Raw genomic sequence first — 18,166 nt, 5'->3', positions numbered from 1 at the left:
CATATTCAGAATGAAATCACCGTACGAGAAACAAACAATTCATTTCATAATGACGAATGCAAATGCTCAATAACAGTATCCAATTGAACAACAAATTAGAATTCTAAGAATCTTATCAGAATAAATGGTTTGGGTCAAAGTGTTTAAATCATAAAGTCTGGTAACGTTTGTGACCTAATCTTAACAATCACTAAGTCTGGTAACGTTTGGTTTCTTAACTTTAAAATTTCTAGTCTGGTAACACTGATAGATACCATAACATGTATCTGTCGTGTCAGGGCTTATACCGTTCTAACTATCCTGACACCTGATTAACGAAAACAATACAAAATCAATATCACAATACTGTCATTATCGGAAAGAAAATCAATGATAAGACAGTTACCACAGTTCATTAGTCTCACAATCACAATTCATATTTTATTCAATATCCCCTACCTAATCGGTACTGGGTTCAGTTGGGGCCATTCACCATATACGCATAAGGGTCTTGGAGTAAAGTCTAGTAGCTAGCTAGACTTTACAATATTAATCCTTTTTCTCCACTATATGGAGGTTCAAGAATTCAATCACTGTGGTCTCAATCAATCATTTGTAATAAGAATCAACCAATTGATAAACAATATCAACATGACAGACAACAGACTTACCTGTAATTCAATTTCAGTTGTATTGGGCTATGCATATGATGCAATAGTTCAATCAATGCAGTCAATCAAATATTCAAAATGCACAGCGAGTTACGATTTAATTCCTAGTCATAAATCTCAGACTAATCCAATAACCTCACACCTGATATCGTAGGGCCATAGGTAAGGTCACCAATAGTCCGCTCTCCTGAATACTCTGTATCATCAATCTCTTTCTTAATTATGCCTATAATAGAATAAAGTATAATTCTATATTTTATACGATGCTATATTAATATCAGATAAATTCTTATATATAATTAGCATATTTATAATCATCCTTTGATCCATTTTTAATGAATAAAATATCCATTTTATATGCTCATTAGTTATTTAATTCAATTTCATTCTAACATCATATCTGTCCAAATCATTTAAGTTTAAACAATCAAAGTTCAAGTCTAACTGTCCAAATCTAATTCCAGTGCAAGTTAATTTATTTTGAGTCAGATTTCAAATGAGTCACACCATTTTACTCCTCTTGAAGCAAATAAGCTAGTGTATAAATGAAGACAATATGCACAAATCTTATTTATAATCTCCACTAATTACTCAAGTAGAGAAACTAACAGATGACATTATGGTTTAAGGATCCCAAATGTCCATAATTAAACTCACATTTCGAACTTCCAATTTTTTTTTTTTTATCTGAGTTTCGGTATGGTTTTCTAAATTTCACTTTAACCCTTCTAACAAGACAATATTACTAGCACATGGGAATTCTGAACAGTCATATGAGGAATCTCTTTCACTGTCTATATATAATTTTCCTTTTTTTTTTTTTTTTTTGAAACCTTCTGCATTCAATTTTATTTTGAGAAAATTTCTGTATCTTTTGTAATTCCTTTTCTTTTTTTGCCTCTCATTTCCTTTTTCTTTGGTGAACAGCTTGAACATTCTGGCATTTTTTTATTCTGATTTGATTTTTGGCCGTATTAGCCAATAGTTATTGCATGCACATTTGTACAACGTGTAAACCTCTAGCAAAGCTCCTGTTTCAAAAAGGAATATTTCCATGAAATTGACTTGACTAAAAGTATATCAACTAATGTGAGTATTATATTTTTAAATTTGAACAAAATAGAAAAAAAATTCTTCAATTATTAACTTTGTATTATTCAATAATAACGTTCTTCCATATTTAAATTTGAACAATACAGGAAAAAAAAGTTTTCAATTAGTATGCGTGTATTATTAATTCAGTGACATCATTCTTCCATGAAATGAGCACTTCAAGACATTTTCCTGATATAATAATCTCCATAAATTATGAAATCTATATGGGTTAATTTAAAAAGAAAAATCAAAATTGTCAAATTATCAATATTCTTAGCCATTCAATTTTATTTTCTATCCTTAGTTATTATGATCGGAGTACTTATTTTTCTCAGCTTTCTCTACTAATTTTAAAGGGAACACATATTTGTTTCTCTATATGAATTTCTATTTGGTTGATTATATTTTATATAGGATTTTAAGAGTTTTATAAATTTGTTTATTAATGTTGAACTTTTTTTAATTGTAAGATTTATTAAAAATTATCATTGTCAAAATTTAATTTAAAATAAATACATATTTTTTAGTTCTTTGAGAGATAATTCTAGCATATAGGAGAACTAATAAGACTCTCAAAATATATAATCCCATGAAATCTTCTTAAATTTTTTTAGTGCGACAAATGCTTTATGAAATTCTTATTTTGACAAACATCCACCTAATTTTTAAATTTGTGAGAATGACCCTCTAACTGTTGATCTCAACTAATACTATTAAATTTGGCATAAATGACTATACTATCCCTAAAATTTGTATTCGCTCTAAAAAGTATTCTCGTAATTTTAAGACTAGTTGTCGCTGTCAATTAAAAAAAAAAAATATAAATAGCGAATAACTTATTTATTCCATTTTCATGGGGGAAACAAAATAAATTATGGTAATTTAAATTTCTCTCAAAGCACCCTATTTTATTCAGCAACAACTGATGGGTGGATTTGTGCCGCTTTGCTTTTAAATTTATAAACTCGGTTGCACTAAATCATATTACAAGTATATAATTCTATCGAATAGTATAATCGAGTATCGATCCGCAGGGAATAAGGTTTAGAGTCTTGAATAATCAAATCTCAACCTTTTGAAATGCTAGACAAAATTATATTTTGAGAGTTATTGGTGATCAAAGATACAAATTAACTTTGTATTTAATGGAAATAAAAAATAAATAGAATAGTAAAACATGAGATGTTAATTCCTAGGATTTCGGCACACCATTGTTACTTCAATCCGCCTTTTATTATTGTTTTGGTTTGATGTTGGTTTTCAGTTGTTGTAAGAGGGTTTCTAATCCTAACACAGTGACTGCCACACTACTAATCAAGCCCTCCTGTTAAGGCTTGACTTGAAAAGTGCAAGGAGATATGTGATTAGCCCAAAGTCACAACCTTCATTTGACTAGGTCCCTCGATTGATCATATAGGGTGTCCCATGGTAAGGCATGATAATGCGACATTTGTCTGCGAATGCCGAGATTCTCATGTATACTTTTGTTGATCCGACTATTGATTTCTTCGGTTAAGATCTCTCTCAATAGTCTAGTATTTTTATTCTTCCTTTCCCGATTCAGTTAATCTAATAATTACTAACTTCCATGTGTGACCATCACAATGATGGCCTAGAATAACAAGCAAAAATGAGAGAAATTGAACATAAAGCACAAAAACAATCAAACGACAAAAGACTAAACAATGATCAAACAAAAAATATATATCAAAGCATCATGAGTAACAAAGTTTATAGTTTAGCCCTAAGAAAATATACTTAGCCGCGGAACGGCATGTTTACACTCCTCTCAACTAAACTATAAAAGAAAAATACAAAATAGATCTAAGATATCTTCTTCTTCAGTCCAGATGGGTATGTATAGGAGTAGGGGCGCTGACAATGAGTTGCAGTACAATGGATATGATCTGGATACAGCTGGAGCAGTTATTCTCCAAAGGGTGCCTCTGGTTACGGTTCGTACGAGGTAATACGGACCGTACCCATACAATGTTGCTACTAGATTTGGCTATCTCCTGGTTCGTAATGGGCTTGACTCCGTATTGGTTGATACAGTCTGTAACAGAGCCCTAGAACCGATGCTGTGTTTTTCCAATCGACCCGATTCTTACTCCATATGATGTAAAATAGCCTCAAAATATGATTTCTGCGTCAACATAAATTCGAGCAATAGTAAGTGAATTCAACAATAAATTAAACATAAAGGTGAGAAAACAAGATAAAATCTAAGGCAAAATTCTATGTAATGTCGTTACAAGTATGTCTTGATTAACAATATCGATTATGCAGTATAAAAAGAAAGACATTCAATATTTGTAAATACTAGAATAATGATTTTTTTTTTATAAAAAACATATAATACCCATTCCATTAGATGAAACATTGTTATCAGTTGCAGACTACTAGACTAATGTCCTTGCTTGAGTTGTGTGCAATTTAATAGTTAAGCACGTTGTTTACCTAACATCACATAAAAAATATATTTTTTTTAATTTTCTTTAATTTAGAACTTTTTATTTAATTAAAAAAGTATTGTTAAAACTGCAAAAAAAAAAATCTCAGTATCAATCACACGATTTATCGATGACGATCTGCTTAAATCAGAGGAATATTACTGCAGTTTTTTTCGTGGAATAGAAAAAGTAATTGTGGTTGGTAAGACTTGCTCTAAATAAACTGCAAGGTACTTTAAATGACTAAAGGACAGGGCTGTTTTAAATTTATTCAGTGCATAAGTCATATACATTTTCACTTGAATTTTATTAGTTGTGTGTTGCATGAAATCAAAATAGTATTGTTAAAATCTTTACTCCGATGATAGCTATGTTCAAAAGCAACAAAAAAAAAAAATGTCCCTAGCTTTCAGATGAAGTAAATGAACTATGGTAAAGAAATATATATATATATATATATATAATATAATTTCAATTAATTAAGATATTACAGAGTTGAAACTGCAGTAATTTAATTAGAAATCCAGGTTTAAAGTTAGCTAAGTTCAAATTCCCAAGAACTGAAATCCAGCTTTAAAATTGCAAATTTGAATATAGTTTCCAAATTGTAGAGCATATATATTATTTTTGGATGATTTTGACTTAAGACGGAAATATTTAAAATTTCAAGTTTTAACTATACACTAGAATTATTTTATATTTATAAGTATATATGCGTTAGACTGGGATGCAACATAGGTTCAGCTAATGCACAGAGTAAGCAGTACAGTTCCAATCAATAAAATTATTTGAAAAAAAAATATTTCATTCAATACTTGCCAAAAAATTGCATATGTAATTCTTCTAATTTTATCTTTAGGCACGATGATTCCAGTATTAATTCATTAATGGAATAATTAATTCGTCATGCATAAATTTGATCCCTAAGATCTGATCATTAATTGTGGTACAAAAAATAATCAAATTCAGACCATTGAATTTTGTACCCATATTAATAAATAGTAAAAAAATTCAGAAAAATGTAAAATTTGGTCTCCAAGCGCATATTAATATGGAGAACAAGATGAACGGTTCAGATCGACTGTTTGAACTTTGAAAATAAAAATATGTTCATTTTACTGAAAACATTAGTTAACATATCATTCTCATCATGTCATTAAATTAATTATCCTGACATGACAGTTTGCAAAACAGAATAATTAATTGCTACTAAAAAAATTCCCAAATTATACTAACCACTACTTTCGCACCATTCCCATGCCAAGGGAAAAAAAATAACAAAATAACAATAAAATAGTACTCCAACCGACGTAACTTAAAATAACAAATTAATCAAATTAAATTCTGAATTACTTTTCTCCCACACGTGATAAGATTCTCTTTAAAATAACAATTAAACCCTCTTCACGGCTATATATATATATGTGACCTCCATCAAGAGCACTTAATTACCACAGAAATTAATACAAACAATTAGTCACAAATATATATAGATCAAATTAATTAATTTCAACTGCATTACACCAGCACGGCGATCGATGTCGGATTCAACCCCGACGTCGAACGGCAGCACGAAAACCAATCAGCTGCCACCGCGGGCCCCACTATCCAGCAATCAGAGGCCGGTGCACACTATACAAATCCCTAGGGAATATGTGATGAAGTCACCTCCCGAAGAGAACTTGGCGAAGTACGCGAGCTACTCGAGGGTTCAAATGCGGCGACGTGTATTTCGTCGTTGTCATCGCAGCCTCTGTGGTGGTGTCTGCTTACTTATCCTCACTATTATGATGATGATGGCCATAGTCTACTTCATCTACCGCCCCAAGGCGCCGACATACGCTCTCACTGCCCTTACTATCTCCGGTTTTCAACCATTATCGTCCTCAGCATTAACTCCATTGAGCCCAAGTATTACCGCGTCGTTACAAACCGGAAACCCAAACAAGAGGATTTCAATCTGGTACCAAACAGGAGGGTCGGTCTCTGCCTATTACGACACCGTTCACTTATGCCAAGGCGAGTGGCCTGCATTTCGCCAACCGCCACATAATGTGACAGTTTTTGAGACAGATCTTACGGGGTCGGGAGTCTTGCTCACCTCGGTGGACCGTAGTGCAATATTGAAGGACGTCGATGTTAACAAAGTGGCATTGAGGGTGAAGGCGGAGGTGCCAGTGAAGATCAAGTTCGGCATGGTCACGTCGTGGCGCATTCTCGTTAGGGTTTCATGTGATGTCATAGTTGATTCTCTCAACGGTACAGCCACAGTACTTTCAAGGGCATGTCATGTTGATACTCACTACTTGTGGTGATCGATACATATACGTACGGTATACGGTATACGGTATGATATATATATATATATATATATTCATTCCTATATAGCCTGTACTTAATTATATATATACGCTTGTGTCGTTAGCTATTTAATTTATTTTTTTTGCTTTTGCTCCGTATGAATTGTGATAATTGTTAGTTATTGTTTGTTTAATTTAATTAATATATATTTGCGGTTACTACATATAATTAATTTGGTTATTTTGCATATGATATGAGGCTGAATTGTACGTCTAGAATCAACCTTCCAAAATCAGTGTGGAGATATATATGTCATATGTTCATGTTTAATTTTTAATATACTTGTTGAAGATATTATATATTTTCATTGTTATACTATTATTTATGTAAATTTCTTTATTTTTTTATTCCTGTTAAAAATACATTAATTTTAGAAAAAAAATAAAATGACAGCAATTCAGATTCCCTCATTTCCAGTGTGCTCATCATTTAATTAATTTTAGAACACTAATTGAGATTCTGTTGTATAAAAAATCAAACAATATAAAGTCACAGAGAAAATGTACAACATAATAACAAATGAGAAGCTGTACTATATATAGCATATATATAAACAAACATTTAATGGACAATATAATTATATTGTCCTCGACCTGTATATATATAGTATCTACCAGCGGTCTAATTAAACCAAGTTATGCCACCATTATAAAGATGTAAATACATGCATAATTTGAAGAATTAACACAATATTACATCACCATATATATAGCTATATATTTTTATTAATTATTGAAAACAAAGTATTGTGACGGTATTTGTTTTAGTAAATAGTATGCTGAATATGCATGTTTTTAATTTCTTTTAAGGGGAACAACATATATCATTATATGGCTCATTTAAAAGTGACAACAAATAGGTACATTTCATGAAATGACATTTAAAAGACAAATTTTGATTCAATATGCTCGCACTTAATATAATTATTTTAAACTAAAAGACTCACATATTTATTAGATTAACACGTATATGTAATTATTATTATTTATGTATATATTCGAGATAATAATGCCTCCTATGAACATAAGATATCATATGCTCAAATCAAACTAATTTGCATCGAAATCTTTACTTAGACTTTGTGGAGTAGTATTATTACTAAAAAAATAATCAAATTAATATTAAACAAATTAAACGAAAAGTCCTACTTCAATACTTCATGTAACAAAAAGGCTGGTAAAGGTTTCCATATAAGTATATAACAGCTTGCACAACTTGGTCACAAGAGAAGATCAAACTGTCTCTGTTGTGGTATTTATATTTAATAATACAAGTATATATTTTTCCTAATATGTTTCCTAATATAAAAGATGATGGTATTAAAATTCTCTCACAAGGACTTTTCTTTCTTTTACCTAACACAATTAATTTTCATAATGCAAGTATTTTTCCTAATATGTTTTCCCAATTTTTTTTCCTAATATGTTTTCCTAATATATGTTATATTTTTATTTTCAAAATTCAAATTGTTGATCCGAATCACTCAACATGAGATCTATACTAAAATATTCTTGGGAATGAAATTTTATAATTTTTGAAAATTTTATACTATTTTTTTAGGTAGGTACAAATCACTATTTTTGAATGGTCCAGAAACAATGATTTTGTATTTATCTTTAGTAAACCAATTAAAAAAATTATAAAACTTCATCCCCAAGTATATTTTAGTATGAATATCATGTTGAGCGGTTCGGATCGATAGTTTGGACTTTGAAAATGAAGATATAAACTATGAGATATAATGAGGTATGAAAGACACGAGGTATTGAAACCATATTGATGATATTAAAAATTATGTACACAAGGACTTTCTTTCTTTTACCTAACACAATTGATTTTTATGCTGTTTTTATGAATTTTGAAGATGAATTATAAATATAAATTAATATATCTCCAAAATGTTAGAAATGAAAATTTTATTAGATACAAAATATAATATTAATATCTGATAGATGTATATTTATCTTCTTTCATAGTTTTGGACTAATTTATATGTTAAATTTATAAATTTTTGAATTAATTTAGTATAATTATCAAACAGTCAAAACAGAAGGTTCATAAGTTAATTTTAATACGTGCATTTTTCGTTACTTTTTTACTGTCGGATTTCATACTAAATTAATTTGAAAATTTGTAAATTCTACATATACATGTATTTTTCATGAAATAGATCGGTATCAATAATATTAATTTTTCTTTTGTAGTCAATTCAATAGATTTTATAGTTTGTGAGACTAAGAAAGCTCTTATTCATTCTACCATATCATATGTATTTTCTAATTTCTTTAATAACATTACTTTGTTTTGGTGTTTGAAAATGGTACATACATCGATCGATCGGTGCACTAGTGTGCTTTTTAAAACTTTAGCGGCAACAAAAACTGTAATTTGTGGTGATTTAACAACGATATATGATGTCATGGCAACAAGATGCGTGTTATATCATTCTTCATCAAAATTTAATATTAAAATTAATAGGAGGTATTTCCAATTAATGGCGAAGTCACGTTGAACAAAAAAAAGTTCGGGAATCTATTTCTATATTTTTTTAGAAAAAAATATAAGTATATAGTCAATATTGAAAATATTATTAAATTATCCTTAATGGTAAATTTCTTTCCTTAAAATATATATGCTTGTATTTTCATATTTTTCTCACAAAAAAAAAACTTAAAATCCAAAATAATTATAAAATTTTGTCTCACCCTACTAACAATTAATCTTGGGTCCGTCCATGTTTCCAACTCTATGTAATTTGTATTTATGACAATTTAAAGAGGTATTTGAAAATATTTTGGTACTTCAAATCAAGTTGACAATGTAAAGAAAAGAGGTGGCTTCGACATTTTCGAACTTCATTTTAAAAAAAAAAAAAGTGTCTAAGTTGGTCCAAAGGGTTTAGGAATTAAATTAAGATGCGGGAAACTAGAGGCCCCGCCAACAGGAATTATTCAAATAATTAAATTTCTTTATATTTGATTAACCAGTCAAATAAGTTGTTTACCATTATTACTATATATATATTTCTACATTGCTAAGGTTTATCCAAGGTTTTAGTATATATATATATTTTAGCCCTCTAACTGCTTTCCACTTAATCAAAAGCCAAATAATTTCTCTCTTCTTTCATTGAAATTAAGCCTCAAAGGGTAATCAATGGCGGATCCTACCAAGAGCTCTCAAAAGACCAAACAAACACATCCTTTGCCACCATTACCCGACTACAAAGATAGTCGCGCATCTGGTAATTCATCTTTCTCCGATAACCCGCAAGTGTACATGCTTCAGATTCCGAGAGATCATGTCCTCAAGGTGCCGTCCGACGAGAGCAAGCAGAGGTACAAAAGATACACAAAATATAGACCCATACAGCGCCGCATCCGGCATGGCTTTTTCCGTTGCCTGTGCGCCTCCATCTGCTTGCTCGTGCTTATACTAATCGCTATTTGTTGCATTGTTTATTTCTGTTTCCGTCCCAAAACCCCAACTTATACTCTTACCGGCTTTTCGATCTCCGGATTTGAGCCTTTGTTAAACTCCTCGGTTACTCCCCTCAACCCGTCAGTCATTGCAACAGTACAAACCGAGAACCCGAATAAGAGGATATCGATTTTGTACCAAACCGGCGGTTCAGTCTGGCTCCATTTCGATCAAGTTTATTTATGCGAGGGAGATTGGCCTTCATTTCGCCAGGGCCCGAAAAATGTGACGGCTTTTGTGACAAAATTAACCGGATCGGGGGTATTGCTCACTGCTTTGAACAGAGATAAACTGGTAAGAGATCAAACAAATGGCAGCGTGCCGTTGGCAATTAATGCGAAGGTCCCTGTGAAAATCAAATTTAGTTTTATTACCTCATGGTTAATCACGGCTAGAGTCTCATGCGATGTAATGGTTAGCAGTCTTACTGGTAAAGCAGCTATTCTTTCCAAGACATGCCGTATTAAAACGCATTACCTTTGGTGACAGTTTTGTGTATAATTGTTAAAGAAATTTTTGTATTCAGGTGAAAAAATTTAACAGATTTTTTTATATGTTGTGGTGATTTGGATGTACTTTAAAACTAGGTCTGAATGAAGCGTGAGACCCATGAAGGCTGTAAAAAAAATGATCTTTTACCTGTTTGTTCTTCTACAGTTTGAGATTAGATTTTCAAAATATAAATAGAGTTTACATGGTAACTAATACATGTCATACATGAAATAAAATGTGGATTGTTGGTTTCTTTTGTTTTTTCTTTTGTTTTTACTACATAGATCTTTCATATCATATTTTTCAATTGTTGATCTAGTTGAACTATGTTTGACGATTTCAAAAATAATATCAAATGACACTAAAAGTGGTAAGACGTTGTGCTTTTAAAAATGGATCAAAATATATTGCCGATAAGCAAAGAAATTAAGCTTCAAAGAAATACAAGTTTAAGAAATTCAGAGCTAAATGTATATATTTAATGCTTTTAATACTAATCTCTTTGTATAAAATTAGGTTATCACACATGTTTAATTAGTATATTAAAAGCTAAAAATTTAAACACCAAATCAAAGAAGGAAGCGTCTAAATGTCCACAATAACTTGTCCACATTTTGTCTATAAAAAAACTGTCATTTGACATATGCGAATCCTATAAAATTTCAATTCTATACCGTAATCTCATATGACGAATCATATACAAAACGTACTTTAAAATTCTAACATCCAGCGAGACCACTTTGTGTACTTGCAACTTGCACAACTTACCAAACTAATTGTACTTGTTGCGGCACTACTTGATATACTTCTCTAACTTATATTTAATGACAATTTTAAAACCTTCTAGAACATTTTAAAACTGAACCACGTCTCAAACTTGTAGTTTTTTCAAAATAATCCAAAAAATTATGCAAAATTAATTTTTTGCATCAAAATTAATTTTTTTAATAAATTTTTTTTCAAAATTAAAATTAATTTTTTTTTTTAAAAAAAAAATCATAATTTTTTTCTTCAATTATTAATATTTATATATGCATCTATATCATGTAAATTAACACTACACATACTGTAAAACATACAGATGCAAACTATAGAACTTCAATACTCTAAAATTCTAAAATGTAAACTATAAAACTAACAGATGCAAACTATAAAATTGTAAATCTGAAACCTAAAACACTATAAATCTGAAACCTAAAACACTATAAAACTGAGATAAACACACTGCAAATTTTAATATTATAAATTTAAAAGATGTAAACAGTAAAACTAACAGATGCAAACTATAAAACATCAATACATTCACTATTCACAACCACATTGTTAAACATTAGTAACTGTTCACAAGCATAAACTGTCACTATTGAAAACATTACTGTTCAACAGTAGCAAAAACAAACAATAACATTCTAAGCACAAATTCATACATTCCACACAAGCATACTATTTAACATACAAAAACTATTCATAACTCTTTTTTTAGTATTGTCTGGATGAGTTAGAAGCATCATCACTAGAACAATACGTTCTTTAGAAATATCATCCTACAAAAAATAAAACAAATAAGGTTATAAATTGATATCAACAATTAATAATAATTTGAAGTCCTAATCCTGCAAATTATTGGCAAAATCCTAAAAACTAGTTGAACAATCATGTAAAAGGTTGCATAGATACTGTAAATTGTTCTATATATCTTATAAAACTGTGAACTATATTATGTAAAATACTCTATATAACATTAAACCTGATTCATATATCCTGAAAAATATTGTATAGATCATGTAAATTTATTAGATAAATACTGGAAATTTAAATAAGTAAAATTGTTAAATAGCTCCTGTAATATTGCATATATGATGTAAACATCAATAACCTGTAAAATATTGCATATCATGTAGGTACTGTAAAACTGCGAACTATATCATGTGAAACACTCTACATATCATGTAAAACTGTAAACTATATACTGTAAAACTATAAATATCAATAATAATAGATACAGTAAAATAGTAGATATATCATGTAAAATTGTGAACTATATCCTGTAAAATACTCTACATAACCTTTAAACATGATTCATATATCCTGTAAAATATTGTATAGATCCTCTAAATATATTAGATAAATATTGGAATTTTAAATCAGTAAAACTATTAGCTAGTTCCTGTAAATATTGCATATATGTTGTAAACTATTACATATATATCATGTGAAACTGTTAAGCAGATCTAGTAAAAAAAAAATACAATGCATATCTCATGTAAACTATATGATATATCCTGTAAAACCATGTAACGTTTCCTAAAAAATACTCTACAGAAATTTAAAACCTAACTGACAAACCCTGTAAAATATTGTATAGAATATGTAAACCTATTACATGCATCAAGGAAATTTAAATCCGTAAATAACTCACTCAATTTAAATTTCGCCGCTGCTCTTCAATTCAATTCGTAAATGATGAAGATCAAAGATGATTCGTCGTGTTCTTCATTCATCTAAGCTAATATAGCTTTAGGAACCAAACAACATTTGAGTTGTTGCCTCCATTCCTAAGCCTACACTCTAAGAAGGTATGATCAATTTTGCAACAATAGTTACAAAAGGTAATTGTTGGTTTTTGAGAAATAGAACCTTGCTTGAAAGTGACTTAGTATTTTCTTTTTACTTCATTATTTTGTTCTTTGTATCAAATGACCTATGTGTGACACTAGATGAAACATTCTATATCGCAGGTCTGATAGCTGTCCTGTAGAACTTGCCTTTGAGCTTTTGGGGGACTTTTCTGTCACATAGAATGCCAGATGCCTGTCGCCATTTGACCCACCCTGCTCGAATCCTATGACTAACATCTTCATCAATCTCACCATCACTCTGCAACATTGACCCTAAATATCGAAATGTGTCCTTCCTAGGCACTACTTGTCCAGCCAAAGTGACATCTCCATCATCTGACTGGACACCGCTAAACTCGCACCTCATATACTCGGTTTTAGTCCTACTAAGTCTAAAACCCTTCTATTCTAGAGTTTGTCTCCACAACTCTAGTTGCCTATCAACTCCTATCCTACTCTCATCGATTAGCACCACATCATCAGCAAAGAGCATACACCAAGGGATCTCCCCTTGTATGTCCCTTGTAACTTCGTCCATCACCAGAGCAAAAATGTAGGGGCTCAAAGTTGACCCTTGATGTAGTCCTATCTTAAGAGGAAAGTCATTGGTTTCGCTATTACATGCTCTGGCACTAGTCACAACGTCATTGTATATATCCTTGATAAGGGTAATGTACTTTGTTGGAACCTTTTTCTTTTCAAGAGCCCACCACATAACATTCCTCGGTACTTTGTCGTACGCTTTCTCCAAGTCGATAAATACCATGTGTAAATCCTTCTTCTGCTCCCTATATCTCTCCATAAGTTGTCTCGTCAAGAAAATTGCCTCCGTGGTAGACCTTCCAGGCATGAAACCAAATTGGTTCTTCGTAACGCTTGTAATTTTTCTTAAGCGATACTCGATGACTCTCTCCCAAAGCTTCACTGTATGACTCATGAGCTTAATTCCTCTGTAATTTGTACAACTTTGAATATCTCCCTTATTCTTGAAGATTGGTACTAATATGTTCTCCTCCACTCGTCAGGCATCTTGTTTAATCTGAAAATGCTATTGAACAACTTAGTTAGCCAAGCTACTCCTACGTCTCCAAGGTACCTCCACGCTTCGATAGGGATGTTATCAGGCCCCAACGCCTTGCCTACTTTCATCCTTTTTAATGCCTCCTTCATCTCAGACTCTTGAATTCTCCGAACAAATTGTCTGTTGGTGTCATCAAAAGTGTCATCCAACTCGATCGTGGTGCTATCATCCTCTCCATTGAATAGCTTGTCGAAGTATGCTCTCCATCTATTCTTTATCTCGTCATCCTTCACCAGAAGTCCACCATTCTCGTCCTTAATGCATTTAACTTGATTAAAGTCTCTCATCTTCCTCTCGCGGAGTTTAGCTATCCTATAGACGTCCTTTTCGCCCTCCTTCGTACTTAGCTTCTGATATAGATCTTCATACGCACAACCCCTTGCTTCACTCACCGCCTTCTTTGCGTTCTTTTTTGCCGCTTTGTACTTTTGAATGTTGTCCTCACTCCTGTGATGATGCAAGCATTTGTAGCATTCCTTTTTCTCCTTGATAGCCTTTTGCACGTCCTTGTTCCACCACCAAGTATCTTTAGGTTCTCGTTTATTTCCTCTTGTCACTCCAAACACCTCCATAGCCACCTTTCGAACGCAAGATGCCATCTCCTCCCACATGCGATTTGCTTCTCCTTCTATGTTCCATGCCCCCTCTCCAATCACCCTATCCTTAAACACCCGTGAGGCGTCCCCGTTGAGCTTCCACCATTTCGTCCTTGTGATTCTAGCGCCTTTGTCCTGCCGAATATGTATCCGGAGACGAAAATCGGATACCAGAAGCTGGTGTTGTGAAACAACACATTCTCCAGGTATCACCTTACAATCTACGCAAGCTAGTTTTTCCTCTCTCCTAGTAAGGACAAAATCGATCTGACTAGAGTGTTGGCCACTACTGAAGGTAACTATATGGGATTGTCTCTTTCTAAAGAAGGTGTTAGCTAACATGAGGTCATAAGCTACGGCGAAATTCAAGATCTCTTCTCCTTCTTGGTTCCTATCACCATAGCCAAAACCTCCATGCACCCTCTCAAATCCTCCACTAGTTGTACCAACATGGCCGTTAAAATCGCCTCCTATGAAAAGTTTCTCACTACTAGGCACCCCTCTAACCATGCCATCAAGATCTTCCCAAAATTCTCTCTTGGCAGCCTCGCTTAAACCTACTTGTGGGACATACACACTAATGATGTTCAAAATCTTATCCCTAACACTAGTGGAAAATAAAGAATTAAGATCGGTTATATATAAGCCTATTAGTATCGGAATATAACCGATCTTGATGAAGGCGATACTGATACTATCAGGATCGGTTTTGTATTTTGTACCCAACCAATCTTAATAAGTACTTATCTAGATCGGTTATATCGGAGAACCGATCCTAATATTTTTCCCCCATTTTTAATACCAATTAAGAAAACACAATTAGTATCGGATTTCATAAAAACCGATCTTGATAGTTAAGTATCTGGATCGGTTTTTCTTGTAAAACCGATCTTGATATAATTCTCTAAAAAAAAAAACTTTTAGGATCGGTTATTTTTTAATAACCGATCCTAAAAGTTTTTTTTTTTAGAATTAGGATCGGTTATTGTAAACAACCGATCCTAATAGTAGTAATCTGGATCGGTTGTTTAAAATAACCGATCCTGATGTTTTATTGAAGCTAAAAAATATTTTTATTTATTTGACTAGCTTCCATATATATTTTGCTAGCCATCACCCTAAATTTTTTTTTTTGCACAATAAGAAGTAATAATCAAATATCATATACACATCCTAAATTAATTATCATACACATCTTAAACTATTACAAAAAATTCATGTTCATACAAAGTTTTGTGAAGCATTACATATTATAACAAGAAATTTAAATCCAAAAAAAAATTAATTAACAAACATACAAGTGACTAATTGGGCTATTTCTTCAATTAACACACATTTATGCAATTAATGTAAAGCACAACAATAAAAAATCAATAATTACCTCTTTTGCAATCACATCACTTGAGATTAAAAAAGACCCTAAAAACAAAAACAAAGGTAACAATTAGATGAAAAAACATTTTCCAATTAAAAATACAAAAAAATGTATTTTTAAAGTATAATAATGAGAAAATTAGATAAAACTAATACCATGATAGTTGATCGGCCGGATGATTAAGTAACTTGAGAGAGATGTCCTCAAGAATGTAAAACAATATACAAACACCATTAATTAATTTTTGAAACAATAAAAAAATTAAAAACTGACACAATTGAGCCGGAGGTGCGAGAGGCTCGGCTTTGAGAGGAAGAGACGGAGAGAAAGAGAGAGAGAGACACGGAGGAGAGGGAGAGACGGAGACAGAGAGAGAGAGACAAAGAGTACTGACGATTTGAGAGGGAGATACGGAGACACAGAGACAGAGACGCTAAGTTGAAAATGAGAGGCGCGAAATGAAAATAAGAACCCTAAGCAGGTTATATAGGGAGTTATCATTAGGATCGGTTGTTTATAAAAAACCGATCCTGATACTATTTTTTTTTACCAACTTTGAAAAAAATAGTATCAGGATCGGCTGTTTATAAAAAACCGATCCTGATACTAATTTTTTTTTGGCAGAACCAACTTTGAAAAAAAAAATAAAAAAAAATAGTATAGGGTCATTTTTTTATAAAAAACCGATCCTGATACTATTAGGATCAGTTTTTTTTATAAAAAACCCATCCTAATAGTATTTTTTTTTTTGCAGAACCAACTTTGAAAAAAAAAATAGTATCAGGATCGGTTTTTTTATAAAAAACCGATCCTGATACTATTTTTTTTCAAAGTTGGTTCTGCCAAAAAAAAAATTAGTATCAGGATCGGTTTTTTATAAAAAACCGATCCTGATACTATATATGAGAAAAATCACTGAGGTAAACCACACTCATATTGATGGTCTATCAACCATCAAACGGATACCATTTATTTTCTTTTTTGTTTGGTAATGCATGTACATGGATAAATATTAAGAAAAATGTGAAAAATATAAAAATTATTTATTTGTGTTTGTATGGCCAAATCAACTCTACCATGATCAATTTTGTACAATTTTATTATTATTAATGGCATCAAATTGTTAAATGGAATGCAGACTGTTCATTTCTGCATGATCATCCAACGGTGGGTCTGTAATTAAATGACATGTAATAATTTTTAAAATGATCAAGATATAACATGGAACATTAATAACGTAAAAGTGCCGAAGGCCCGACAACTGTAAGTCTTGATCCAACGTAAACTATTTACGGTCGTGCGATGTTGCTATATTGTTTTGCTTTGATGAACTAGTAAATGAATCCCGAATTGTATCAAATTTTATAATGGTGAAATTAATATGTGTAGGGCGCAGAAAGTTGCACGGCGTCAGGTTAGCTAACGGTGCGGGATTTTTTATGTGTGGGTGACTGGAAATGCTCCCGGCTGGGTCCAGTGCTCTGTTTCTTTGAATGTGAACAGGTCACCGAACTCGGGGGAGAGGCATTCACTCGGGATTTCTTCTTGCATTCCTCCTGATTCACCCCTTGTGACGACCTACGTTCATGATCAGTTGTCGGAGGTTTTATTTTTTTCGATTGTGAAGACGTTTTACTCCCGACGGGCGCAAGTCCCCGCCGTTAATTACATCAGAAAGACCTTTCGGGTCAGACTGAAGACCTCATGCATTCCGGGATGTGTGCCTATTTGGATTGAACTGAATAATAGGGCTAAAAGGGGGCTCATGTATGATTTACTTTGGTCGTGTGGTTGGTTCTCATTTAAGTTTGAATTTGTTTTAAGTCAGTTGTTGTGATGTATGCATGAAAGATATGATTCCATACTTTTGAAATATGAGAATATTCATAAGGGATATCATTTATATGTTTTTGATATGAAAGGAGCATTTGGATGTCATTTTTATACTTTTATTTATGAAACATG

General features: G+C 31.9%; 2 protein-coding genes across 2 annotated transcripts; both read left to right on the top strand.

The window, feature by feature from the left end:
* Positions 1–5,736: 5,736 nt before the first annotated feature.
* LOC144575155 (NDR1/HIN1-like protein 13) lies at positions 5,737–6,513 on the top strand. Its single transcript, XM_078325272.1, has one exon. It carries the CDS (start codon positions 5,737–5,739, stop codon positions 6,511–6,513), a length of 777 nt encoding a protein of 258 aa, XP_078181398.1.
* A 3,202-nt stretch (positions 6,514–9,715) lies between these two features.
* LOC144575154 (NDR1/HIN1-like protein 13) lies at positions 9,716–10,525 on the top strand. Its single transcript, XM_078325271.1, has one exon. It carries the CDS (start codon positions 9,716–9,718, stop codon positions 10,523–10,525), a length of 810 nt encoding a protein of 269 aa, XP_078181397.1.
* The last annotated feature ends 7,641 nt before the right edge of the window (positions 10,526–18,166 follow it).

The sequence above is a fragment of the Carex rostrata genome, chromosome 23 (genome assembly GCF_964058835.1).
Source record: "Carex rostrata chromosome 23, lpCarRost1.2, whole genome shotgun sequence".
NCBI lineage: Eukaryota > Viridiplantae > Streptophyta > Magnoliopsida > Poales > Cyperaceae > Carex > Carex rostrata.
The sequence above is the reverse complement of the archived record's forward strand: the minus strand, read 5'-3'. Positions and strand labels throughout refer to the sequence as shown.

Excerpts from the sequence above, each read along its gene's own strand:
- LOC144575155 (XM_078325272.1), top strand. The coding sequence starts at position 5,737 with ATGTCGGATTCAACCCCGACGTCGAACGGCAGCACGAAAACCAATCAG.
- LOC144575154 (XM_078325271.1), top strand. The coding sequence starts at position 9,716 with ATGGCGGATCCTACCAAGAGCTCTCAAAAGACCAAACAAACACATCCT.